Source organism: Centroberyx affinis, unplaced genomic scaffold (assembly GCF_046629955.1).
Source record: "Centroberyx affinis isolate AG114_WGS23_722 - 3 ecotype Tasmania unplaced genomic scaffold, CSIRO-AGI_Caff_v1 ptg002067l_1, whole genome shotgun sequence".
Lineage (NCBI taxonomy): Eukaryota > Metazoa > Chordata > Actinopteri > Beryciformes > Berycidae > Centroberyx > Centroberyx affinis.
Window position 1 is genome coordinate 1 of NW_027280397.1, and position 27865 is coordinate 27865.

General features: G+C 43.4%; 1 protein-coding gene across 1 annotated transcript; it reads right to left on the reverse strand.

Annotated features, from left to right (window-relative positions):
• Positions 1 to 502: 502 nt before the first annotated feature.
• On the reverse strand, positions 503 to 12866 carry sycp2l (synaptonemal complex protein 2-like; the record flags this gene model as incomplete). The annotated part of the gene is made up of 11 exons (XM_071531349.1): positions 12847 to 12866; positions 12162 to 12211; positions 11379 to 11457; positions 11164 to 11228; positions 10747 to 10789; positions 8657 to 8737; positions 7093 to 7217; positions 6637 to 6731; positions 6432 to 6531; positions 1192 to 1250; positions 503 to 584 (listed from the first exon to the last, which is right to left on the reverse strand). Coding segments are annotated over exons 3-11 (660 nt in total), but the record flags the coding sequence as incomplete, so codon positions are not given.
• Between the last annotated feature and the right edge of the window lie 14999 nt (positions 12867 to 27865).

Below are 27865 nucleotides of genomic sequence, written 5' to 3' on the forward strand. Positions count from 1 at the left end.
TTACCATAGTGACCTGAGTCCTAGGTCAGGACATGGAAACAGAGAGACACTAAGAGGAACTGTCTGGGGCGAGAGAGCATAATGTAAAACAGAGAGAGAGAGAGAGCAAATGTACAAATGCCTCCATGAACACACAGGCAGGCAGACAGGCAGACAGACAGACAGACAGACAGACAGGCAGGCAGAGACAGACAGACAGACAGACAGTCTGCCTGTCTGTCTGTCAGATCATATTAACTATTCATATTTTCAGTATGTTGTCTTATGTTGAATAAAACATACTATTCTCAGTCTATTGGCTCATTCTGATTTTATTTAAACAAAAAGAAGAACAAACAAACAAACAAACAAACAAAAACTGTGACCATTAACTTTTATTTTCCTTATTGTGGAAACTGAGTCTGGTTTAGTTGATCTGTCCTCCTCCTCCTCCTCCTTCACAGCTCCTCCTCTTCCTCCTCCTCCTCCTCCTTCACAGCTCCTCCTCTTCCTCCTCCTTCACCAGCTCCTCCTCTTCCTCCTCCCCCTCCTTCACCTCCTCCTTCACCTTCTCCTCCATCTCTGCATCTTCCAGTGATTTCAACCTGAGGCAACAGAAACAGATAAAACAGATAAAACAGATAAAACAGATATAGATATAACGGATATAAACAGTGAATATTGAAACCAGTTCAGATCAGATCCTGGCTGTTTAAAACACTTGAACCAGACCAGCTGTCTAAATCTGGAGACTCCTGTAGAAACAAAAGTTCTCTACTGTATTTAGCTTCTGCATTACCAAACCTCCACAGATGGAGGAGTGACTGTCAAAGCTCACAGGTGGATGAACTGGTCTGTACTGAACTGACAGGTGGATGAACTGGTCTGTACTGTGGGAACTGACAGGTGGATGAACTGGTCTGTACTGAACTGACAGGTGGATGAACTGGAGAAAGTGGATGATGAAAGGATGAAGGAGAAACTGATCAGCAGATTGATCATATTGCTGCTGCCATAGAAACCCAAACCTGTCACCGTTCTGTGTGTGTGTGTGTGTGTGTGTGTGTGTGAGAGAGAGAGAGTGTGTGTGTGTGTGTGTGTGTGAGAGAGAGTGTGTGTGTGTGTGTGTGTGTGTGTGTGTGTGTGTGTGAGAGAGAGAGTGTGTGTGTGTCTGCTCCTTGGTGGTCTGAGGAGGTCAGAGGTCAGACTGACCTGAGCTGCTGGTTGTCACAGAAGGAGCTGAAAGAACAAACCTCCGACTGGAAAAAGCTCTGAGAGAGAGAGAGAGAGAGAGAGAGAGAGAGAGAGAGAGAGAGAGAGAGAGAGAGAGAGAGAGACAAAGAAATGTTTGCAACAGAAGTAGTGATAGCAGTAGAAGTAATATTATTAGTAGTATTAGTAGTTAGTAGTTCGTAGCAGCAGTAGTAGCAGTAGCAGTAGTAGTAGCAGTAGTAGTTAGTAGTAGTAGCAGTTGTAGGAGCCTAGTAGTAGTAGCAGTAGTTGTAGTAGTAGTAGTAGCAGTTGTAGTAGCAGTAGTAGCTGTGATGTTTTATACTAACCCAAACCCTTGAATAGAGGAGAGAGGAGACTGTGGTCTGTGCATCCTGCTGTCAAACAGTCTAACTAGCAGCATGTGCCAACTGTATCAATTAAACATGTTCTGAAAAACAACTTTGTATCCTTGGTCTACTTTCACTGTTGTCCTTTTTGTTTCGTGTCCAACAAATGTCCTTTATCATTCCTCTTTTTCTTTTTTTTCTTTAATAGACCAATACGTTTTAACAGCAACACCAATAATCATGTTCCAGACTGAAAACATCTCTAGTCTACAGGGTAACGGGTGGACTACCACACCCTGGTGGAATGGGAAGGGGATTATTCTGCCCTGTGTTGCTCCACATTCCAACTAACTAGTAACTTAACGGACGGCAGGTTTCACAACACGTCCTGAACGTGTCAGCTCAGCTCCGGGTGGTGGTGTCACGTCAGCAGTCTCAGTGTCAGCACTGGCAGGGCTAGGGAGCTCCTGAGCGATAACACTGCAGTCTGGCGGTGTGGAGATTTTCCTTGTTTGAGTCTCATGATGTTCCTGGTTGTCAATCTGCAAATGCCTGCGGGTTCGTCTGGTGGCGTCTCCTTGTGGTGTTTTCACAACAAATGAACGTGGTGTGGAACTCGTAGCCTGGATGACCCCAGTCCCGCTCCATTCCTTCTCAGTGTCAGTTTTGAGTCGTACTCTGTCACCTAGACCCAAGGCAGGAAGCGGCTTTGCTGGATATCTCCTGTTATAGGTGCTTTCGTAGGCCTGCTTAGCATTGGCATCATTCTGCCTTACTGTAGACAGATCGGGCCAGGCTGGCCTCAGTTGGTGGTTAAGCTTAGAGACTGTGGTGGTCCGTAGTGTAGTCTCCTTCCCATAAGGAGTCTGGCTGGACTCTCCTTGGTCGGTTCAGTGGCAGTGTCCCTGTAACTCAGGAGGGCAAGCTGAGGGTCTAGTTGCCTCAGGATGCTTTTAGCTGTCCTGACGGCTCGCTCAGCCATCCCGTTAGCTTGGGGGTAGTACGGACTTGACGTTGCATGCCGGATGTCATACTTAGATGTGAAGTCCTGGAACTGCTGTGAGGTGAATTGCGGGCCGTTATCTGTTATTAGCTCTTCAGGTATCCCAAACCGTGCAAATATGCTCAGCAGGTTGCTTATCACAACTTCACTCATGGTCCTGGTGAGGCTTAGTATTTCCAGCCACCTTGAGTAGTAGTCTGTAACTACTAGGAAGTTCTTTCCTTTGAACTCACACAAGTCTGCGGCAAGTTTTTGCCAAGGGAGCTCCGGCAATGGCGTAGTGAGAGATGAGTGGTTCCCGGTGCTCGCTAGGTTCGTGCTCGTTGCAGTGGGGGCATGACAACACCTTGTCCTTTACTGCGTGGCTGATCTTTGGCCACCAGATGGCATCTTTGTATCTCTCTCTACATTTGTTTAGGCCCTGATATCCATGGTGGATCCTTTCCAGCATCTCAGACCTCATGGTTTGTGGAATCACAATTTGTTTACTCTTTTCAACAGTCCGTTTTGTTCACTTAGACTACTTCTCTCCATGAAATAGTCCAAGGCTGGCCTGGCGACGTTTCTCACATATTGTGGCCAACCAGACCTAATGTAGTGTCTGACAACCTGCAGGGAGTCATCTTTTCCTGTTTCTGCCTTTATCCGCTCCAGCACTGTTTTATGCCTCTCATACTCTTCAATGGCGTCCACATATGCTTGGACGTCCTCATGTAGTCCGGTGTCGTCCACCTTGGACTCAGGATGCCTAGACAGCACGTCAGGCACAACCAGGTTCTTACCCGGGACGTACTCAGCGATGGGATTGAACTTCATGAGACGGATGAGAAGTCGCTGGTATCTCAGAGGGGGTTTGTCTAGGTCTCTGTGGTTGATGAGCGTCACCAGTGGTTTATGGTGTGCCTCCATGATCCTGCAGCAGTACTCCACCTAGTCCATAACTGGATGCATCAGCACCTACTACAGTGGGCAGCTTTGGGTCAAAATACTGGAGCACAGGTGCAGAGGATATCAATATTTTTACCTTCTCGAAGGCTTCTTCCTGCTGCGGGCCCCACATCCATGCCACACTAGTTTTTCGCAGCTCATTAAGAGGGTGAAGGGTGTGAGACAAGTGAGGTATGTATCTACCAACATAGTTCACCATACCAAGCACTCTTTTCAACTCAGACACATTTTTGGGTGTTTCCAGGGCGGTGATGGCGGACACCCTCTGTGGGCATGGAGCAGTCCCATCCTGGCTGACAACATGGCCCAAAAAGTGAAGAGAGCTCTGTCTGATCTTACACTTCTGGCAGTTAAGCTTCAGGCCAGATTCGTGAATAGTCTTCATTACCTTTTCCAGATGGTGGTCATGTTCTTCCATCGTGGCTCCAAACACCAAAGTATCGTCCATGTAGACGACAGTGCCCTCTTGGTCCTGCAACAGTTCCTGCATCTTTCTTTGGAGTATCTCTGGTGCAGGCGTGATTCCAAATGGGAGCCGTTTAAAGCAGTAGCGTCCTTTTGGAGTTATGAATGTGGTCAGCTTTGAGCTTTCCTCATCCAGAGTTATCTGCCAAAACCTGCTCGCTGCATCCAGAGTTGAGTACACTGAGCTTCCAGCTAGTTTATGCAAAATGCTGTCGATGGTGGGCAGGATGAACTTCTCTCTTCTTACATTTTTGTTCAGTTTGGTAAGACCTACACAAATCCTTTTCCTGTCGGTTTGATTACTGGCACCATAGGCACTACCCATTCTGTGGGCTCAGTCACATGCTCCATTATGCCGTTCTCCTCCATTCGCTTCAATTCCTCTTCAACTTTTGGTAAAAGTGGAATAGGTATGCGGTGAGGTGCTGCAACACTATAAGGCTTAGCGTTTTCTTTGAGGACTATTTTCGCGGGATCACCTTTAAGGAGTCCTAACTCCCCGTACACACTCACTTCTTCAATGTGTTGAATCAAACCCAGGTGAACTCCAACTGATCTGCCTAGCAAATTGTCACATGTAGACTTTGCAACTATTACCCTGAAGTATCAGTCTTTAGTTTTTATTCCTTTTGAGACTTGAACCTTGGCCAGGAATTGTCCCTTATGGCCCACGTTTCCTCCTGGACGATCGAGTTTAGCCGTTACTGGTCTGAGTTTTGGCTTCACAGGGAGGTGGCTATATGTGGCCTCGTTTATTATTGTGTCTGCACCAGAATCGATCTTAAAGTTAACTGCAGTCCTGCACATCACTAGTGTTGTGCGCCATGGTGGCTCTGTATCAGTGATGACTTCATCTACTGCCGCCCCATTCTCAGTTTCATTTATTGAGCCCAGGAATAAACTGTCCACTTCCTCAGTCACTTCTTGAATTAATCTGGTTCTGCATTTGATAGCAAAATGTGGAATTTATTACATTCTTTATCCTTTGCTGGGCACTTCTCTCTCTTATGCATGCGCCCACATCTGCCACAATTCCTCCTCTCATTTTCCTTATGTCCTCCTATGGCCCCAGTGTTTTAATTTTTCCACTTACTTTTGTAAGGCTTTGTTTTTACCTCATCAACGTGTCCTGTCGCACCTGTCTCACTGTTTTGAAGCTTCACTAACTCAGAGTGCCTGGCCATGTTGGCTGCCTTTTTTAGAGTTAGGTCACTGGTCATCTGTAGTTTCAGTGAAAGATCTTTGTCTTTGATTCCAATGACAAGCCTGTCGCGTATTCCCTCCTCCTTGAAAAAGTCACAGTGAGCAGCAAGTTCGTACAGGTGCCTTATGTATTGTTCAGCAGTCTCACCCCGTCCCTTGGGTCCATGAGTGGAATCGTGCCCGCTCAAAAATGACGTTCCGTTTCGGCACAAAGTGCCCGTCAAACAGTCCCAACATATAGTCATAATCGTTAGCCTCCTCTTCGTCCACTAAGGCGAATGATTTATACACTTGTTCTGCCTCTGGGCCCATAGAGTATATCAGCTCCTTGTTGAGCTTCGTTGCAACCCGGTACCTTGAAAAACGTTGTTTCCAATCCGGCCAATCCTCCGGCTTGGCAAAGATAAACTGCTCCGGCACCGAAAACTTTGCCATTCTGGGCGATAGTCCCCGACAAACTCTTGCCCGAATAAACGTACCGCGTCGGCTTCACTTCTGACACCATGTGATGTGTTTATATATATTGTGTGTAGTAGTAGTAGTAGTAGTAGTAGTAGCAGTTGTAGTAGCAGTAGTAGCTGTGATGTTTTATACTAACCCAAACCCTTGAATAGAGGAAAGAGGAGACTGTGGTCTGTGCATCTTGCTGTCAAACAGTCTAACTAGCAGCATGTGCCAACTGTCCCAAAGAAACAGGCTTACACCACAGTAGCAGTAGCATTAGTAGTAGCAGTAGCAGTAGTAGCAGTAGTTAGTAGCAGTAGTAGTAGTAGTTAGTAGTTAGTAGTAGTAGTAGTAGTAGCAGTTAGTAGTTAGTAGCATTAGTAGTAGTAGCAGAAGTAGTTAGTAGTTAGTAGCAGTAGTAGTAGTAGCAGTAGTAATTAGTAGCAGTAGTAGTAGCAGTAGCATTAGTAGTTAGTAGTAGTAGTAGCAGTAGTAGTAGTTAGTAGCAGTAGTTAGTAGCAGTAGTAGTAGCAGTAGTAGTAGCAGTAGTAGTTAGTAGTTAGTAGCAGTAGTAGTAGTAGCAGTTAGTAGCAGTAGTAGTAGTAGTAGCAGTAGTAGTTAGTAGAAGTAGTAGTAGTAGTAGTAGAAGTAGTAGCAGTAGTAGTTAGTAGCAGTAGTAGTAGTAGTAGCAGTAGGAGTTAGTAGCAGTAGTAGTAGTAGCAGCAGTAGTTAGTAGCAGTAGCAGTAAAGTTAGTAGTTAGTAGTAATAGTAGTCGTAGCGGTAGTAGTAGCTAGTAGTCAGTAGCAGTAGCAGTAGTTAGTAGCAGTACCAGTACTTGTGTCTCTATAGTATTCAGGCTGGTTGAGTTTTGCTCCAGTTGGTTCAGCTGATTGAAGACTCTGCTCTCAAACCTCTGCAACAGGAGCGACCTACACACACACACACACACGCACACGCACACACACACAATAGCTGTTTAGAGGGGCGGGACCTGTGACGATGTTAGCCAATAGCTGTGGACAGAGGGGCGGTACCTGTGATGATTGACAGCTCTGAGGAGGGAGGAGACGTGTTGTTGACATTCGTTGAGAGACTGAAGAACCTCAGCTTCAACCTTCTGCCAAGAGTCCTGAAAATGATTTTATATCTTTACATATTTACTTAACTCAACATAAAAATGATGGTTCCAGTCAAAATAGTCCCATAATTCCACTGTAACAGAGTGGAGCTCCAGACTGCAGCCTGGTCACTTTGTTTCATAGAAAATCTAAATGAAGCCAAAGAAACAAAACTGAAATCTTCCCTCAAACAAATAATATAATCATCATAATATAATAATAATAAAAACGAATATAATAACTAATATAAAATGTTCATCTAACGAGGCAGTCACTGTAGAGCTAACATGTTAATTACAACACCAGAACACAAAGAAAATATTGAGAGGTGTGTGTGTGTGTGTGTGTGTGTGTGTGTGTGTGTGTACTAACAGTAAAGTGTTCTTGTAGTTGTGTTTTGAAGATTTTGAAGGCAGCCTTGATGCCTGAACTCAGCTCTGCCTCTGACTCCGCCCCCTCAGCCAGCGGCTCTGACTCCGCCCCCTCAGCCAGCGGCTCTGAGGACAGGAGGGAGTTTGTTCAATAGAATGTTCAGCCTGTGCAGTAAAGACTTGAAAAGTTGAAAGCCTCACCAGGACTCACTAATTAAACAAAAGAAAATCATATAAACTTCAGATTTGTTGCTGACCGTATTGTAAAGAACTGTCAGGTTTCAGTTTGAAGTCTCTGTTGTTCACCACTCTCCCTGCCAAAGCATGGATCCACCTAAAGAAATACGTGGAGCCCTTTGCAAGTTTTGTGAATGAGGCAGATGGTAAAGACCGCCCGCTGTGTTGACCGTTCTGATCTGATGTCAGCCAAAGTCCCAGTGGAGACGTTTCCTGTATAAAGTCCTTCTTCCCTACTTGTTGTCCTGTCAACATTCTTCAGACAAATATTGTTTCCAACATTTTATATGTTATCAATAGTTGACTGACATCTGGATTTTTGCGCTCTAGCTTTGAACACGTTCTTCAACCTGTCCTTAAAAAACTTCCTTAGATCCACCGGATTCCAGTGACTGCAGGCCTCGTCCCAAACTTCCACTTCTTTCAAAAGGTGTTTGAGATTTTTTACAAATGCACATTCCACTAAAAGCTTCTATTTTGTTGCATCAATTCGATTTAACTCTTTCATACTTCCTACTCGGGCTGCTGAATGCTAGTGGACAACTTTCATACTCTTAATTATGATACTTTTAATGTAAAATTAATGGGAGTCCGTATATCAAAACATTCAAAGGATGTTAAATTATATTTGAGATATAGACCTAGAACCTTGCTCCTATGCTTCCAATCCAACCAAATGTATTTCCTGTCTTTCTTTCTTTCTTACTTTCCAGCTCAGTGTCTCCTCTGCTCAGTTTCAGTGCTTGGCCTCCTCTTCATCCTCTACATGCTTCTCCTCTCCTCTGCTACGCTGATGACACCCAACTCTGCATCTCCACTAAATCCATCGCTGCCACCCACTACACCCTCTCCAACTGTCCCATGGAAATATAATCCTGGAAACAAGCTTTGTCAAACTGAACTGTGATGAATCAGAAATCACTCAATATGTTAAGAATATGTGAAAAATTAGCTATCCAGAACATTTCTCAGGAGGCTATAAATATGCAAATCCGTTTTTTAAACATATGCCTTCCTACTCAAGTGACAATTAAAAAAAAATGTAAATCAGAATATATGAATTTAAAGTTTGAGAAAAAGTATGAACCAAGTCCAGCTTCTGGAGGGACTTGTACATGTCCCTCCAGAAGCTGGACTTCGTCCAGTCTTGACCTTTTGATTGCATCTCTTGGTCTAGTCGGGATTGATTTTGGACTCTCGTCTAGTCAGGACTAGCTGATTTTGGACTCTTGGTCTAGTCTCAATTGGTTGATTTTGGACTCTTGGTCTAGTCCGGATTGGTTGATTTTGGATCCTTGGTCCAGGATGGATTGATTTTCCACTCTTACCTTTCTGTGCTGAGTTAGGCCCCTCCCTCTCTGGCTTAGACTCCGCCTTCCTCTTCTGGGCTGATGCCCCATCAGCAGGTTCTGAAATATACAGACCGTATGAGAGTATAAGATATGGCTGCACCAATTCAAAAGCCCAAATCCAATTCAAATTTATATATATATATATATATAAATAATCAATCCAGCCTTTGCAACCGGATACAGTCCTAAATCACCAATAGAAATGAGAAATCTGAGGCTGGGTAGTGTGTTTGTTTGTGAGAGTGAGAGAGAAACAAAGAGGGAAATACTTTGGATTTATTATGCTAATTATACCCAATTACACATTTCTCTGTAACCTGGAATCTTGGGTCCGATTAGCCCTTTGATTTACTGTTTGGGAGGCATTCATCTCTGAATGTCCCAGAAATTGACAAGACAAGACAGAAATTCTATTTCTTGGGCCTAAGTTATACAGTCAGGCGTTCCCAGACCCAGTCCCAGGGTCTGGGAACGCCTGGTGGAAGACCATGTCCAGAAAGAGATCCTGTTTGGTGACATTAGTGAGGATCTCTGCTGTTTGCAGATGATGTCGTCCTTCTGGCTTCACCACACTGTGATCTCTGATGGGAACTGGAGCAGTTTGTAGCTGAGTGTGATGCAGTTGGGATGAGGATCAGCATCTCAGAGTCTGAGGCCATGGTCCTCTGGAAAAACGAGACCTGTTCCATCCAGCTGCCCAAAGTTCAGCTACCTCAGGATCTTATTCTTTGCCTCGGTGTACCACGGAGCGGCACAGGAGGTCCTTCTTGCCCACCGCCATGAGACTTTATAACTCCTCTCTGGACTAACCCCCCCCCCCACACACACACACACACACACACAGACAAACACTGCATGCCCGGGCTTTCTGCTCTTCTTGCTCTTTTTGCTCCATTGCACACCTGGCTCTTGAGTAGCATTTGTATATTGTGTATATATACTGTGCATATTTTATATTTTATATTTTAATTTTAATTATTTTAATTATTATTTGTACTGTTGTGTGATTTTGTGTATTGCTGTTGCTGCTGTGGCAAAGAAATTTCCCCCCAGGGATTAATAAAGTACCTACCTACCTATTCACCAGTGAAGGTGAGAAGGATCATGAGATTGACTGCAGGTTAGGTGCAGCTGCTGCAGTAATGCAGACTAACTCTAACCTGGATAAGTGGCTAGAAAATGGATGGATGGACTTTTCTCTGGACTTATATTCACCTTCAAATGCAGCAACACTGGTTTTAACAAACATGAGGAAAACATCATATCACATCAATTCTAAAATCTCTACACTGGCTTCCAAATAGCCCTAGGTTCAACTTTAAATTTCTTTCTGTGGTTTTCAGAAAGAAAGTCTGGCACCATCATATCATATCATCTGATATTCTGGTTCCATACAAGTAGATAGATGCATCAGAACTGAACTGTTTGTAAAACACAGAAGTTCCAGTTCTTGGGCTGAAGAGCTTGGAGTGGAGAGCTTTGTGGTGATGAGGAGGACTTGAAGGTGACTGACGGGGTGACTGAGTTTTGTACATATTGGAGTTTGCTGAGGAGATTAGTGTGGGAACCGAAGAGAATGCTACTGCAACAGTGGAGTCTGGAGGTGAAGGTGTAGATGAGGATTTCAGCACCAGTGGAGGAGGAGGAGAGCAGCATGATGGAGGTGGAAGGTGAAGTGAAAGGTGAAGGTTTTTGTGATGTGGTCGATTTGAGCTTGTATGGTAACACTGACCTCTGTCTGTAAGTCATGCATCAAAACATCTTCCTAAACTATTGACAGGCTTTTCAGATATTGTTGGAATTGCCTGTTTGTCGAGAATATAATGTTTACTACAGAGATGCTTCTTTATTTTCATGGCTTCATTTACATCAGCTCATTTTAGGGTTTCATCAACTTGACAAGCAGCCGTTTTGTGCTGCCGTGCTATGAAACAGCCAATCAATATCCAGAGTGATAGAACAAACATTTTATAAAACCGAGAGAGACAGAAGAGAAGAGAACTAAGAACAAATGAAAGAACAAACAATGAAAGAAAAAAGAAAAGATTAAGAAAGAGTTTGTTGACCTGTGATTGGAGCAGCTCTCTTCCTGTCAGCAGTGAAGATTTCCTACAAAACAGAGAGCAAAGTCCTGGTTTCATTTAAGAAAAGTGAACTGAAATGATAATAATCATCTTTAGTTTTGTTACAGAGATACCCTGGCACATTAAATATTAGTTTGTTAATTATCTTAAAGGGAAATCTTTGAATTGTGATAGAGAAATGTTTCTGTAAACAGGGAACTTTAATGAGGCAACTGACCAGTTAGTTTATAGTTTCAGTTAAACTACTGACAGAAACCAAACCACTGCAGATCAGTAGGTTAGTAGGCAGTGGAAGGTGATAAACTGATTGAGTCGTAAACCGCTGTGGATACGTTCGTCTAGAAATACGTGAAGTAGATTTTCAAACATGACTTCAGTTTTCTAGAGGAAGTGATGCACCTGTCCTAAAGAGAAGCTGCTCAGTCCACTTTCCTCCTCCTGCTCCATGTCCTCCACAAGAACACCTGGGGGGGGGGGCAGACGGACAGACAGACAGACTTCAGTCAATCACTGGAGCAGTCAGTCAGCTCTGGTCAGATCGATCAGCCTCATCCTCATTTGAATCAAAAATCATCCTGACAAAGTTCAATACATTACCAAACCACATGTCTGACCTGAGTCCATGTCTGTCTGTCTGGGGGTGGAGTGTCTGATCTGATCAAACAGAAACTCTGCTCTGCTTCTCCCTGGAGTCTAGAGAGAGAGAGAGAGAGAGAGAGAGAGAGAGAGAGAGAGAGAGAGAGAGAGAGAGAGAGAGACAATTGAATTGAGAGAGAGAGAAACAGAGAGAGTGAGAGTCAGAGGTTAACAAATACATAAATAAATAAAAAAATAATTCAACAAATGACTGATCATTCTCCAGTTACAGAGCAGTTCCCTTGGTAACAAAGTCATGGACTTTTTTAGACACTGGTTACCTTGGTTACACAGTAGTTACCTTAGTTAGAGAGTAGTTGCCATGGTTACAGAGTAGTTACCTTGGTTACACAGTAGTTACTTTAGTTACAGAGTAGTTACCTTGGTTACACAGTAGTTACCTTGGTTACACAGTAGTTACTTTAGTTAGAGAGTAGTTACCTTGGTTACACAGTAGTTACTTTAGTTACAGAGTAGTTACCTTGGTTACACAGTAGTTACCTTGGTTACACAGTAGTTACTTTAGTTACAGAGTAGTTACCTTGGTTACACAGTAGTTACTTTAGTTACAGAGTAGTTACCTTAGTTACACAGTAGTTACTTTAGTTAGAGAGTAGTTACCTTAGTTACACAGTAGGTACTTTAGTTACAGAGTAGTTACCTTGGTTACACAGTAGTTACTTTAGTTACAGAGTAGTTACCTTGGTTACACAGTAGTTACCTTGGTTACACAGTAGTTACCTTGGTTACACAGTAGTTACCTTAGTTACAGAGTAGTCTTCTCCACTGCTGGGGGATGATAGAGGCAAAACTGGACAGACAGACAGACAGAGGTCAAAGGTCAAGATAAGGCTGAATTCAAATATTAGTCTTTTTTTCTTCTCCACTCTTGTCTTGTTTGGTTAAAGACTGAAAACGTGTCAAAGAAACTAACTAGGACTACGAAAAGCCAGTGACAAACTGTGAGCATATATATATATATATATATACATACATACATATATATATATATATAACCGTGTGTGTGTGTGTGTGTGTGTGTGTATACATAGTAGATATATATATATCTCTCCTGTATATATAGAGGAGGGATCTGGGTATCTGTATCCAACAGTAGTTCTCCAGACCTTAGTTTGTTTTACAGGGAGGTCTGGATACACCATGGCAAAAACATTCAAAATGGAGCTAACACAACCAAAACAGGTAAAAACGAAAACATGTGACTGGTAACGCTCTTTGGAAACATGGACAACAAAAAAAAAACATTCCCAGGCTCTCGCTGATGAAGTTTGAAGCCACAACATGCAGGTCAGAAGTGTTTCAAAGGCTTTTTATCTCCGAGTGCCTCGGACCTGTCTTTTTACTGGAGAGGCAGCAGGTAACTTCAAACATTTCAAAGTGTTGCAGTTCCTTTTCTTGCAGAAATAACATGAAGTCTGAACTCACTCTTCAGCCGACTCTTGACTGGTTTCTTCCTGCTGTAAGACCGCCCACCTGCTGCAGAGGGCGAGACCTGGACCGGACCACCTGCTGCAGAGGCCTGGACCTGGACTGGACCACCTGCTGCAGAAGGCGAGACCTGGACCGGACCACCTGCTGCAGAGGCCTGGACCTGGACTGGACCACCTGCTACAGAGGGTGAGACCTGGACCGGACCACCTGCTGCAGAGGGCGAGACCTGGACTGGACCACCTCCATCCTGAGCATGGGGGGAAACCTTTGGTTTCTGTTGCACAATGAAAAAAACAAAGCAGTCAGAGAATGTTCACTGTTCATGTCTAAACTTCTCTAAACTCGATGGAAAAACTGTTTCTTTCTTTCTTCGTCTCTAATGACCCATTTTCAACAAATGAATGTCATGAATTTGCAGCATTCTTCAATGACAAACATTAGGCTGAATATCTTAAAAACCAATCCTGATACTAATCTGCGTCGAAGACCTGTCTCTGTACTGGGCTCTAAGGAGCTTGCTGAGTCAGCTAAAATCCTCTACCAGCTCCCATGATCCTCTGCCTACATCCTTTTTTAATTTTTTTAAAGACTCCTATAATTAGATCTCTCTCTCTAATGATGCCAAACAGATTTCTGTCCTGGTTTTGTTCGATCTGAGCGACCTCATCACATTTTAACAGACAGGTGAGAGCCGGTTACAATTACAATTACAACAATTTCACATTTGGCAGACGCTTTTATCCAAAGCGACTTACACATGAGATTTGCATACAACACAAGCAACTTTCTAGATAGGAGAGAACAACGAGAGTAAGTGCTATAGAGCTAAGTTCTGGTCCAACAGGACAAAGGTGCTACGAGGGAGTGCAACAAGGCAGTGCTATGAGGTAATGCATAGAGTGCATCAAATTTTTTTTTATTTTTTTTTTTATTTTTATGAAAGGAGGTATTCGCTAAAGAGCTGGGTCTTTAGCCTTTTCTTAAGGATAGAGAGGGATTCTGCGGATCGAATGGAGTTTGGCAACTCGTTCCACCACCGGGGAACCACAGAAGAAGAGTCTGGCTAGAGACTTAGGGCCTTGCTGAGGTGGCAGCACCAGGCGCCGCTCCATGGCAGAGCGTAGTGAGCGGGAGGGAGCGTAGACCTGAATGAGGGAGTTCAGGTAGGTCGGAGCCGTTTTGGTTATTGTTTTGTAGGCGAGCATCAAAGACTTGAACTTGATGCGGGCGACTGGGAGCCAGTGGAGGGAGATGAATAGCGGAGTGACATGTGCTCTTTTGGGCTGGTTGAAGACCAGACGCGCCGCCGCGTTCTGGATCATCTGCAGAGGTTTGAAAGTGCAGGCCGGGAGGCCTGCCAGTAAGGAGTTGCAGTAGTCAAGGCTGATATTACAAGAGCCTGTACCAGGAGTTGTGCTGCATGCTCAGACAGGTAGGGTCTGATCTTCCTGATATTGTATAGAGCAAATCCACATGACCGAGCAACAGAAGCCACATGCTCCTTGAAGGTTAGCTGGTCATCAATCATGACACCCAAGTTTCTGGCAGACTTTGTGGGTATGAGCTCAGTTGATTCGAGCTGGATACTGATTTGTTGTTGTATAGAGGGACTGGCTGGGATGACAAGGAGCTCAGTCTTTGACAAGTTAAGCTGAAGGTGGCGTTCCTTCATCCAAGCCGAGATGTCGGCGAGGCAGGCCGATGTCCGCGCCGAGACTGTGGGGTCGTCTGGCGGGAACGACAGGAGGAGCTGGGTATCGTCAGCATATGAATGATAAGAGAAGCCATGTGAGCGGATCACTGCACCCAATGAGGTGGTGTATAATGAAAAGAGAAGGGGTCCAAGCACTGACCCTTGAGGTACCCCTGTGGACAAGTAGTGGGATTTAGACACTTCCCCTCTCCAAGACACTCTGAAGGATCTCCCTGAGAGGTAGGACTCAAACCAGTAGAGGGTAGATCCTGAGAAGCCGAGCTCAGCGAGTGTGGAGAGGAGGATTTGGTGGTTCACCGTGTCAAAGGCGGCCGATAGGTCGAGCAACATTAGAACAGAGGACTGACCGGCAGCTCTAGCTGATCGCAGTGTTTCTACTACAGACAAGAGCGCAGTCTCTGTAGAGTGTCCACGTTTGAAGCCAGACTGGTTGGGATCATACAGGCGGTTCTCAGAGAGGAATTCAGAGACTTGATTAAAGACCGCCGGCTCAAGTGTTTTGGAAAGAAAGGTGAGTAGTGAAACCGGCCTGTAATTATCAACCTGAGATGGGTTGAGTGTAGGTTTCTTTAGTAGCGGGGTAACCCGGGCTTGCTTAAAAGCAGTGGGGAACACACCCGCTGTAAGTGAGGAGCGGTTGGTCTTATTTGATATATTGTGGAGTCCCACAGGGATCAATCCTTGAGCCTCTTCTGTTTAATCTTGACATGCTTCCCTTGGTGATGTCATCTCTAAACACAAGATCTGTTACCACAGTTATGCTGATGACAAACAACTCTTTATTTCATTGTCCACTGATGATATGAGACCTGCAGAATCCCTGCTGGACTGGTGGATCAGATAAATCTCTGGATGTTGGGTTTGGGTGTTATGGCTCTGAGCATCAATGATCAGGTCAGAAATCAAATCAATCAAATTATTATCCATGGTGACCTGAGCTGTCATGACCACATCAGCAGCATCACTAAGTTGGCCTTCTATCATTTGAGGAATATTAGAGGTTTTCTATCAAAATATGATTCTGAAAAGTTTGTGCATTCGTTTGCCACTTTACTGGTTTACAAAGCTCTTAATGCCTGGCACCGCAGTATGTTAGTGTTACAATACCTATCACAGTGTAATAAAACAAACACACCTCTGTATCAGTGTAATAAAACAAACACACCTCTGTATCAGAGTAATAAAACAAACATACCTCTGTGTGGGAGAGGAAGAGGAGCAAAAATAAAGCATAATGAAAAAGTTCTTAGAAATTCTCTCTGAGAATCTCTGTCCTGCTGGGAGTCTCTGAGAGTCTCTGTCCTGCTGGGAGTCTCTGTCCTGCTGGGAGTCTCTGAGAGTCTCTGTCCTGCTGGGAGTCTCTGTCCTGCTGAGAGTCTCTGTCCTGCTGGGAGTCTCTGAGAGTCTCTGTCCTGCTGGGAGTCTCTGTCCTGCTAAGAGTCTCTGTCCTGCTGGGAGTCTCTGTCCTGCTGAGAGTCTCTGTCCTGCTGGGAGTCTCTGTCCTGCTGAGAGTCTCTGTCCTGCTGAGAGTCTCTGAGAGTCTCTGTCCTGCTGGGAGTCTCTGTCCTGCTGAGAGTCTCTGTCCTGCTGAGAAAGAACCTGTCGCTCCAATCTGAAGCAGCTTCTGCCATTGGTCTCCAATCACTGTTCCCTCTGTCCTTACAAGTCTTGCCCACTCCCGGAGCGACTCTATATATATCTGGAGCGAGTCTCACTGACAGACTGTGACAGACAGACAGGCAGACAGACAGGCAGACAGACAGACAGACAGACAGACAGACACACACACACCATGAATCCAGCTGTGCTGAAGACTTTCCCAGCAGCTTCCCTTAGCTGACTGTGGTGTTTGGAACTGAAGGACATTTCAACGGTCTGTCCCTTGGTGCTGTGGTGCATGATGGGATTGAAGAGGTGGATGCTCAGAATAGTCTCTTCCTCATTGCATTCTGGGAACACAAATAGAGGTACATAAGAAAACTAACCAGCAAATATGGAGAAGTAGCTTTTTAGCATCACAACCACGTCAAACAGCGAGACTCATGAGGGACAGAAACTGAGTCTGACAGAAACTGAGTCTGACAGAAACTGAGTCTGACTGACAGAAACTGAGTCTGACAGAAACTGAGTCTGACTGACAGAAACTGCGTCTGACTGAAACTGAGTCTGAGAGAAACTGAGTCTGACTGAAACTGAGTCTGACTGACAGAAACTGAGTCTGACTGAAACTGAGTCTGACAGAAACTGAGTCTGACTGACAGAAACTGAGTCTGACAGAAACTGAGTCTGACTGACAGAAACTGAGTCTGATAGAAACTGAGTCTGACTGACAGAAACCGAGTCTGACAGAAACTGAGTCTGACTGAAACTGAGTCTGACAGAAACTGAGTCTGACAGAAACTGAGTCTGACTGACAGAAACGGTCTGAACTCTTGAAGCGTTCTGAAGACTGGAGGGAATTTATCTCACACTTCAGGTTCTGTGGTGAAAGTGAAATAAAAAAATCTGTCCTTGTAATTCCAGTTAAAAAAAAAAAAGTTGATTCAAGTCAACTCTGTTTATTTGTCACACAGCAGACACGATGAAATGCTGGGTCCTCTCAGTATCAAGAGAATAGTAACATATATTCACCAAAGATAAATAAGAATTAAAAATAAGAATCAAATTAAAAATAGAAGAGTGTTGTAGCTTAAACATAAAGGTTTTGTGATTTCATTAATTAGATTAACACAAGCATTAAGTTACAAGCATTCTAATTAGAATTACAATGACAGACTGATTTATTTCAATATTTGACTACAAATTCTTTCCTTCAAAGATTAAAAACTGAGCTTCAAACTTTAAAAAATAGTTTCAAGGTTTCAGAATTTGGATTGTGTCAATTATTAGTTTCCAAAGGTGAACCAGTCTGACCAATCAGATTGCTTGCCTGAAGCTAACTGTCCTGGCCTGGCCAGACCGATTCAGACAGTAATGTCTAAAAAATATGAATCTCTAATTTAAGCTCACAGTCTGACCTTTGACCTCTGGGCCATTCTATCATTCAACATCTACAGTAATAAAAGGATGAAGTGTCATTACTGACCGTTCTGTTTCCAATGGAGGCTGTAATGATCTACTTCCTGTTTGAGCAGGTGGATGGACCCCCATAGAAATCCCTGCAACACACACACACACACACACACACACACAGATTGTTGAGACTGTTGAAATTTGAGAAACTCTGGTGGTCAACAGAATCAAACTAATTTATAAGTCCAGTCTGTCAAACACATCCACATTTAAATAAACAATATGATATGTATGTATATATATATATATATATACCAATATATATACCAACCAATCAATACCTTTCTATGGACCAGCAAGTTACAAACTCACCAACACTAGCTGCCTTGGTTAGCCAACTTGTCTAGTTGGATACATTTTGAACTTCTTTAATAAATTCAATTAAACATCACATTTCTGTGTGACTGAATTAAAATCTTTAAGAAAAAGTTGATTATTGCTCTTTCTACTCTACCCATTCATATAGTGCAGTACTCCACCTGTTGATTACTACATGGTACTGCAGAATTTTGTGGTATCTGCTTCAATACTGTAGTAGTACTACATTATACAGCAGTATTGTTTGGTATCTGCTTCAATACTGTAGTAGTACTACATTATACAGCAGTATTGTTTGGTATCTGGTTCAGTACTGTAGTAGTACTACATGGTACTGCAGTATTGTTTGGTATCTGGTTCAATACTGTAGTAGTACTATATGGTACTGTAGTATTAGGAGGTATCTGGTACTGTAGTACCTGTGGCTCGTCGATGAAGAAGCTGACACATCCAGAGCCGAGGTTGAAGTCAATCCAGAACTCGTCCAACTTTTCATCCGTCGGACGGAACAGCTGCATAAAAACAAACATTGAACATTTCCACAATTCTAGGTTCAGTTCTATGTTCAGTTCTGGGTTCAGTTCTATGTTCAGTTCTATGTTCAGTTCTAGGTTCAGTTTCAATTCAAGGTTCAGTTCTAGATTCAGTTCTACGTTCAGTTCTATGTTTAGTTATGGGTTAAGTTCCAAGTTCAGTTTCAGTTCTACGTTCAGTTCTGGCTTCAGTTCTAGGTTCAGTTCTGGCTTCAGTTCTAGGTTCAGTTCTGGCTTCAGTTCTAGGTTCAGTTCCAATTCAAGGTTCAGTTCTAAGTTCAGTTCTACGTTCAGGTCTAGGTGCAGTTTCATTTCTAGGTTCAGTTCTAGATTCAGTTCTACGTTCAGTTCTATGTTCAGTTATGGGTTAAGTTCCAAATTCAATTTCAATTCTATGTTCAGTTCTGGGTTGATTTTCAGTTTTGGGTTCAGTTCTAGTTTCAGTTCCAGTTCTAGGTTCAGTTTCAATTCTAGGTTCAGTTCTAGGTTCAGTTCTAGGTTCAGTTCTAGGTTTAGTTCCACTTGCAGGTTCAGTTGTAGGTTCGGTTATACATTCAGTTCTGGGTTCAGTTCTGGGTTCAGTTCTAGGTTCAGTTCTGGGTTCAGTTCTGGGTTTTGCAGACAGGGTCAAGAGTTTCAGTTACTATTGAACTAAAGGTTAAAATGGGCAGAATGTGATTTGAAGTGTTGAACGTGATCGTTGGTGACAAACCAGAAACAGAAAACACAGAAACTGCTATTATTTTCAAGTGCTGACCTCATCAGATTGACCAAATGTGCTATAAAAACATGTTTTATTCTAAAATTGTTTCTAATAAAAAGATGTTATCTCATGAACAGATGCTGCTAGAAGTCTTGTCTGTCATAGAAAACACTTAAGCATTTAAGTAGCACCTAGCTACTTTTCACTTGTAAATCTACAGTCAGTAATTAGATTTTGCTAGTTAATAAATCAAATGAAAGTGCAGAAGTCTGATTGTCATTTTAGGCCTCAAGGAAAACTTGAAAGTGTGCATAGACTTTTGATATTCACTGTATCCTTTTACAGCTAAGAACTACAGTTGTGGCCAAAAATATCGGCACCCTTGCAATTATTTCAAATAACTCTAATTTTCTTTTTGAAATAAGTTGAAAGACCAAATAATATGGTGTCCACATGTTTATTTCTTTGCTTTGTATTGGAGCAAAACAGAAAAACTGGAAAAAAAAAAAAAAAATCTTAGGTTTTTCCTCAGAAATCGTAAAATGGCCCGGACAGTATTACTGGCGCCTTTTAGAAAGTGTTAGAAATCAGCTGATTTCAGTCAGGTGATTCTCATTTACTGTGGAATTGAACTCACCTGTGGTGACTTGCAGGTGCCTACAATATAAAAACCATTAATTTAAGCACTTGAATATAGAAAAGAGCTCATACTGCTGTGTTGTGTCACTCTTTGGACAACAATGAGCATGGATAAACAAAAGAAGACCAGAGAATTGTCTGAGCAGGTCAGACACAAAATTATAACCAAGCACAAACAATCTCAAGGCTACAAGTCCATCTCCAGAGACTTGGGAGTTCCTGTATCCACAGTGTGCAATGTAATCAGAAAGTTTAAGGCCCATGGAACTGTAGCCAACCTCCCAGGACGTGGCCGCAAAAGAAAACTTGATCGAAGATCAGAGGAGGATTTCTAGAATGGTGGAGAAAGAACCTCGATCAACTGCCAGACACATTCAAGCTGACCTTCAGGCAGAGGGCACAGTGGTTTCAACACGCACCATCCGTTGCCAACTCAATGAAAGAGGGCTATATGGTAGGAGGCCCAGAAGGACCCCATTTCTGAAAGAGACACACAAGAAAGCCAGACTGGATTTTGCCAGAACACACCTGGACAAGCCAAAGTCCTTCTGGGACAATGTTCTGTGGACAGATGAGGCCAAAATAGAACTTTTTGGTAGAGCACGTCACCTCTATGTTTACAGAAAACCAGGTGAAGTGTTCAAAGAAAAGAACACCTTCTCAACAGTCAAACATGGAGGTGGTTCACTGATGTTTTGGGGTTGCTTTGCTGATTCTGGCACTGGGTGCCTTGAGTGTGTGCCTGGCATCATGAAATCGGGAGATTATCAGGGTATTTTGCGGCACAATGTTGAAAGAAGTGTCAGAAAGTTGAGTCTTCGTTGAAGGTCATGGGTCTTCCAGCATGACAATGACCCAAAACACACTTCAAAAAGCACCAAGGACTGGATCAAGAAAAAACATTGGACTGTCCTGGAGTGGCCAGCAATGAGTCCAGATCTAAATCCCACTGAAAACATGTGGAGAGATCTGAAAGTTGCTGTTGGGAGAAGGAACCCGCCCAGTGTGCGAGAACGGGAGCAGTTTGCACAAGAAGAGTGGGCCAAATTGCCAGTAGAGAATTGCCAGAAGCTAATACATGGTTATAGGAAGCACTTGAGCAAAGTTATTTTGAACAAAGGCTGTGCTATCAAATATTAAGTCTAGGGTGCCAGTAATTTTGTCAGTGCCATTTTTATTCATTTTTGGATTTACAAGGATGTTTTAAGTTCTAATTCAAAAACAAGAGATTTGTAATATTGAACATGAAATTAAAAGAATGCCTGAACCATTTTTTTTTTTATTATCAGTTTCAAGTTTTTTCAGATAAAATTGTGAGTTATTTGAAATAATTGCAATGGTGCCGATATTTTTGGCCACAACTGTAGGTGGAGATATTTACCTCAGTGGAGTCAAGAAAGGCTCTGAGACACGGAAAGGTGTAGACTCTGAAAGAGAGACAGGTAGAGAGAGAGACAAAAGAGAGACACAGACAGGTCTAAGGTTCGCTGAATGAACCACTGTAGACTAGCAGCTTAGTAGTTGACATAATTCTCATCTAGTTGTTCCCAGTATTGGGCTTTGTTACCTCCTCTGGTCTCCATGGTAACAGTTGACGAAGTTCAGGAAACGTCTACAGTCCTGGTGACGACAGACAGACAGACAGACAGACAGACAGGCAGACAGGCAGACAGGCAGACAGACAGAGACATCTGGTTCACAGTCCAACTCATTATATACCCAAACACTGACTCACTCTGTAGCCCGTTCCCATATCATTCTCATCAACCTTTCACCCAGTAGAATCATCTTTACTGACAGAAATAATCAGTTTAATTAGAGTTCTTGATCTGGTTTCACCCAGTAGAATCATTTTTACTCTGGAGGGGAATCTGTGAGAATCAGTATCTTGTGAAACAATAAACAATAAACATGTATGGATGTCTATTGTGTAAAATCATTAAAATTTAACCCCAATGCGTCACTTGTATGGAGAGAGTGTTGCAGAGAAAAGGATTTGGTTTGGTCTGGTTTTGGTCTGGTTTGGTCTGGTTTGGGTCTGGTTTGGGTCTGGTTTGGGTCTGGTTTTGGTCTGGAATGGTCTGATTTGGTTGGGTTTTGGTCTGGTTTGGTCTGGTTTTGGTCTGGTTTGGTCGGGTTTTGGTCTGGTTTGGTTGGGTTTTGGTCTGGATTGGTCTGGTTTGGTCGGGTTTTGGTCTGGTTTGGTCTGGTTTTGGTCTGGTTTGGTCAGGTTTTGGTCTGGTTTGGTTGGGTTTTGGTCTGGATTGGTCTGGTTTGGTCGGGTTTTGGTCTGGTTTGGTCTGGTTTTGGTCGGGTTTTGGTCTGGTTTGGTTGGGTTTTGGTCTGGTTTTGGTCGGGTTTGGTTGGGTTTTGGCCTGGTTAACTCATTAATCCAGCAGAAACACTCTATGGAAAGAGAGAAGGCAGAGCTGATGGATGGACAGACAGACGATTTGGTGGAAAGATATGAAATTACAGACAGACAGACAGACAGGCATACAGGTAGGCAGAGAGGTAGACAGGTTAGACAGACAGACAGACAGACAGACAGGTAGGCAGACAGGTAGACAGGTTAGACAGACAGGTAGACAGGTAGACAGACAGGTAGACAGGTAGACAGGTAGACAGACAGGTAGACACGCACCACCTCAAAGTCTGCATCTCGGATGCTGCAGAAGGCGTTGCTGATGTCACGGCTCAAAAACCACTGATTGGCTCTCTGCCCTCTGTCCTTTCTGGGTGTCAGACGGCACAAAGCCTCTGATAGGCTGACCTGCAGCTCATAGTCTGAAACAGACAGACAGGTAGACAGAAAGACAGACAGACTGCCAGACAGACAGACAGACTGCCAGACTGCCAGACAGACAGACAGACAGACAGACAGACTGCCAGACAGACAGACTGCCAGAAAGACAGACAGACTGCCAGACAGACAGACTGCCAGAAAGACAGACATACTGCCAGACAGACAGACAGACAGACAGACAGACAGACTGCCAGACAGACTGCCAGACAGACAGACTGCCAGACTGCCAGACAGACAGACAGCCTGCCAGAAAGACAGACAGACAGACAGACAGCCAGACAGACAGACAGACTGCCAGAAAGACAGAAAGACAGACAGACAGACAGACAGACTGCCAGACTGACAGACAGACAGACAGACTGTCAGAAAGACAGACAGACAGACAGACAGACTCACCTCCCACAGTCAGAACAGCTGCAGCCATGTGGCCGCTGTGTAACAAAACACAGACAGACATTTTGTTATGAAGAAGTCTGACTGAGTGAACCGTCTGTCAGTGTTTCATATCATATATATATATGCATATACATACATACATACACACAGATACATATATATATATTACAATTATTATATTACAATATAATAATAATATTACAAAATTATTATATTACAATAATTTTGCAATGGTCTCTTAATTTTTTCCAGAGCTGTATCTATATATATATGTATATATATAATATAAACATATACTGTATGTTTCATATAAATCATAACTGGTCTGTTGAATGTTGAGTATCTAAACTGGACACTAGATGGCAGCAAAACGCTCTGACTGGTTTACACCTGATGAATGTAGTTAACGACAACTGTGTGTGTGTGTGTGTGTGTGTGTGTGTGTGTGTGTGTGTGTTACAGTATTTGACACTGGCTTGTGTCCATCTGAATTCGTCTCCTCTCTTCTCTGTTCAGAGACTCCAGGATGCTGTTATACGTTCTGATGGCCTGAAACATTTCACAGGATGATGTGAACACTGAAGGAATAGAATAGAATAGAATAGAATAGAATAGAATAGAATAGAATAGAATAGAGGGCATGTTTTTGATGTTTTGTGGATCAGTAGTGTCTGAGGTTTTCCACATGATTCCCCCCCCAGCAGCGTTGCTGGTTGCCATAGTTACCTCCAGTCGCAGTGTAAAGTTGATTCCTGGTTCCAGAACCAACTGGGCCAACTGCAGCAGAACCACCGACAGTAGACAGACAGATACTGACAGACAGACAGACAGACAGACAGACAGGCAGACATCTGGGATTTTACTGCAAAGGAAGCTGAAACCCTTAATCTCACTTGAATAAATAATGAATAGAGAAACAAACCTTGGAGAGAGGCTTGACCCAGCAGCTGACAGACAGACGGGCAGGCAGGCAGGCAGACAGACAGACAGACAGACAGACAGACAGACAGACAGACAGACAGACAGACAGACAGACCTGTTTTACTGGCCAGCACAGTCAATTGTAATTACAATTACAATTTCACATTTGGCAGATGCTTTTATCCAAAGCAACGTACACATGAGATTTTAATACAACACAAGCAAGGATCCAGTCAGGAGAACAATGAGAGTAAGAGCCATGAAGCAAAGATCTGGTCCAACAGGACAGAGGAGCCACGAGGCAGAGAGGCAGAGAGGCAGAGAAAGAATTTTATTTATTTTTTTTGGATTATGCAGTCCATCAGGTGAGAAGGTGTTCTCTAAAGAGCTGGGTCTTTAGCCTTTTCGTAAAGATTGAGAGGGACTCTGCAGATGGAATGGAGTTTGGTAACTCATTCCACCACCGAGGAACCACAGAAGAAGAGTCTGGATAGAGACTTAGGGCCTTGTTGTGGTGGCAGACGAGGAACCACAGAAGAAGAGTCTGGATAGAGACTTAGGGCCTTGTTGTGGTGCAGCACCAGGCGGTCTCTCCTTGGCAGAGCGTAGTGAGCGGGAGGGAGCGTAGACCTGAATGAGGAGTTCAGGTCGGTCTGAGTCGCTTTGTAGGCGAGCATCAAGGACTTGACCTCGATGCGGGCGACTGGGAGCCAGAGGAGGAGATGAACAGCGGAGTGACATGTGCTCTTTTGGGGGGTGAAGACCAGACGCTCCGCCTGTTCTGGATCATCTGCAGAGGTTTGAGCTACATGCCGGGAGCCCTGCCAGGAAGGAGCTGCAGGAGTCAAGGCTGATATTACAAGAGCCTGAACCAGGAGTTGAGCTGCATGTTCAGACAGGTAGGGTCTGATCTTCCTGATGTTGTTCAGAGCAAATCCACATGACCGAGCGACAGAAGCCACATGCTCCTTGAAGGTTAGCTGGTCATGAATCATGACACCCAGGTTTCTGACAGACTTTGTGGGAATGAGCTGAGCTGATTGGAGCTGGATACTGATCTGTTGTTGTACAGAGGGACTGGCTGGGATGACAAGGAGCTCAGTTTTTGACAGGTGAAGCTGAAGGTGGCGTTCCTTCATCCAAGCTGAGATATCGGCGAGGCAGGCCGATATCCGTGCAGAGACTGTGGGGTCGTCTGGAGGGAACGACAGGAGGAGCTGGGTGTCATCAGCATATGAACGGTATGAGAAGCCATGTGAGCGGATCACTGCACCCAGTGAGGTGGTGTATAATGAAAAGAGAAGGGGTCCAAGCACTGACCCTTGAGGTTCCCCTGTGGACAAGCAGTGGGATTTAGACACTTCCCCTCTCCAAGACACTCTGAAGGATCTCCCTGAGAGGTAGGACTCCAACCAGCAGAGGGTAGATCCTGAGAAGCCGAGCTCAGCGAGTGTGGAGAGGAGGATTTGGTGGTTAACCGTGTCAAAGGTGGCCGATAGGTTGAGTGACATTAGAACAGAGGACTGACCGGCAGCTCTAGCTGATCGCAGGTTTTCCACTACAGACGAGAGCGCAGTCTGGTAGAGTGTCGGCGTTTGAAGCCAGACTGGTTAGGATCATACAGGCTGTTCTCAGAAAGGAATTCAGAGACTTGATTAAAGACTGTGCGCTCAAGAGTCTTGGAGAGGAAGATGAGTGAAACCGGCCTGTAACTTTCAACCTGAGATGGGTTGAGTGTAGGTTTCTTTAGCAGCGGGGTAACCCGGGCTTGCTTAAAAGTCAACAGTCAGTCAGTTAGTCAGTCAGTCCCGCCCATAACCCCTGGGGGGGGGGCTAACCTGACTATAAGTAGGTAGTTCAACTTCACCACTCGGCTCATTGAGTGAAAAGAAAAAGGCCGCCATCATTTGGTCTTATAGATCCACAGTTATTTCACCCACTGTTGAACCTGAACACAATCTGCAGCAACACAGATGCATTATGGGTCAAATGTGATCCTGTCTTAAGTCATAATAGGAGCATTATGAGGTTCACACATAGTCAAGTCAAGTCAAGTTTATTTATATAGCCCTTTGTCACAAGCATGTCTCAGAGGACTTTACAGAGAATGTGTCTAGCTAGGTCTAACTAAACACAATCAACGGTGAACAAAATTATGTTGGACAAGCACAGCGAAAAACACAGGTAGGCAAGAGCAGATTTAGCAAGACAAACAATCTACCTGTTCTACAGCCTAACCTACCCGGCACCCCAGCCTTAGACCCTAAATGCACACAAGGAAAAACTCCCAAGAAAAACCTTGGTAGGAAAACGTGGAAGAAACCTTGGGCGGGCTGAGGCAGAGAGGGCTCCCCCCCCCCCCCCGGGACGGCTTATCGTGCAATAGGTGCCGGGCAAAACATTGACAGAGTCATGGGCAACAATAATGACAGAAGCAAAACAAAGAGAAACAAAAAGGAGAAGCAGCAACAAATTTCTTTTCCCACAATGCCCCTTACCAAGAAGTAGTCATAGAACTCCTCAGTCAGGCTCAGAGCGGGGGCGGAGTTTTTGTGGAGGTCAGAGGTCAGGAGGTCACGAACACCTTCAAACCACAACAACACCTACAGGAACAACAACCAACACTGATTTTAATCATCAGTATTATTAATGCAGATACAGCACCAAATAACATTCAAATACACACACAAACTAAAACAACAACAAACTACTACGACTAATACTGCTACTACTAATACTAATAATAATAATAATAACAATAATAATAATAATAATAATAATAACAACAATGGTAATCACAACAAGAGGATAAAAGAAAGAAAAGACATGGAAGACATAAAAACAACTTTAAGAGAAAACAAACCCTTAAAAGCCAAAAAATAAAATAAGTCAATCAAACACATATATAAAGTATAGTATAAAACATACAGTATATATATGTAAAACAACATGATAAAAAGGCCAAACCTATAAAATACACACACAAAATCGTACATGCACACAAATCATAACCAGAGAAGAGACCCATACAGCCACTTTTCAGAAGAAGGCCAGTCTATAAAAATGGGTTTTCAGCAGCTGCTGGAGAGCGTTGGAGCTAAAACTGCGGAGGCACGGTCTGCCTTAGATTTGAGTCTAGAACTGGGGACGGTCTGCCTTAGATTTGAGTCTAGAACCGGGGACGGTCTGCCTTAGATTTGAGTCTAGAACCGGGGACTAGCAGACCTTGATCGAACCTCGGTGACCTCACAGGTTTATACAGTGTCAGCAGCTCGCAGATGTAGTCAGGGGCCAGGCCATTCAAGGCCTTGTACGTGATTAAAAGGATCTTAAAATTACTTCTAAACTTCACTGGGAGCCAATGCAGAGAGGCGAGAATAAGAGTAATGTTAGTAGCTCCCAATAATGTAATAATTTCCTGAAAATGTAATAACATTTGCACTTAACTTGATTGAAAATGTAATAAAACACAATAATGTAATAACTTGACCAATAATGTAATAAAATGTCCTCATTGATATTGTAATAACATTTTACCGATAATGTAATACCTTTCAATATAATGAAACCCAATAATGTAATAACTTGACCAATAATGTAATAAAATGTCCTGACTGATATTGTAATAACATTTTTACCGATAATGTAATACCTTTCAGGTGGGTCTTTTTTTTTTTCAAAACTGATGATGGTCATTTTCAGTCCAGAGTTCTACACTGTAAAAACTCATAGTGCAATTTAGTGAAATCAACTCATCTTTATCCATTAACACAATGGATATAGATGTGTTTGTCAATTTCAACTTAAAAGTGCTAGTTATGAGCTTCATGACTTAAAATCATGAGTTCACATCTTGTGACTTAAAATTGTGAGTTGAAAGAACACCTTATAAAGCATTCACTAAACTCAAC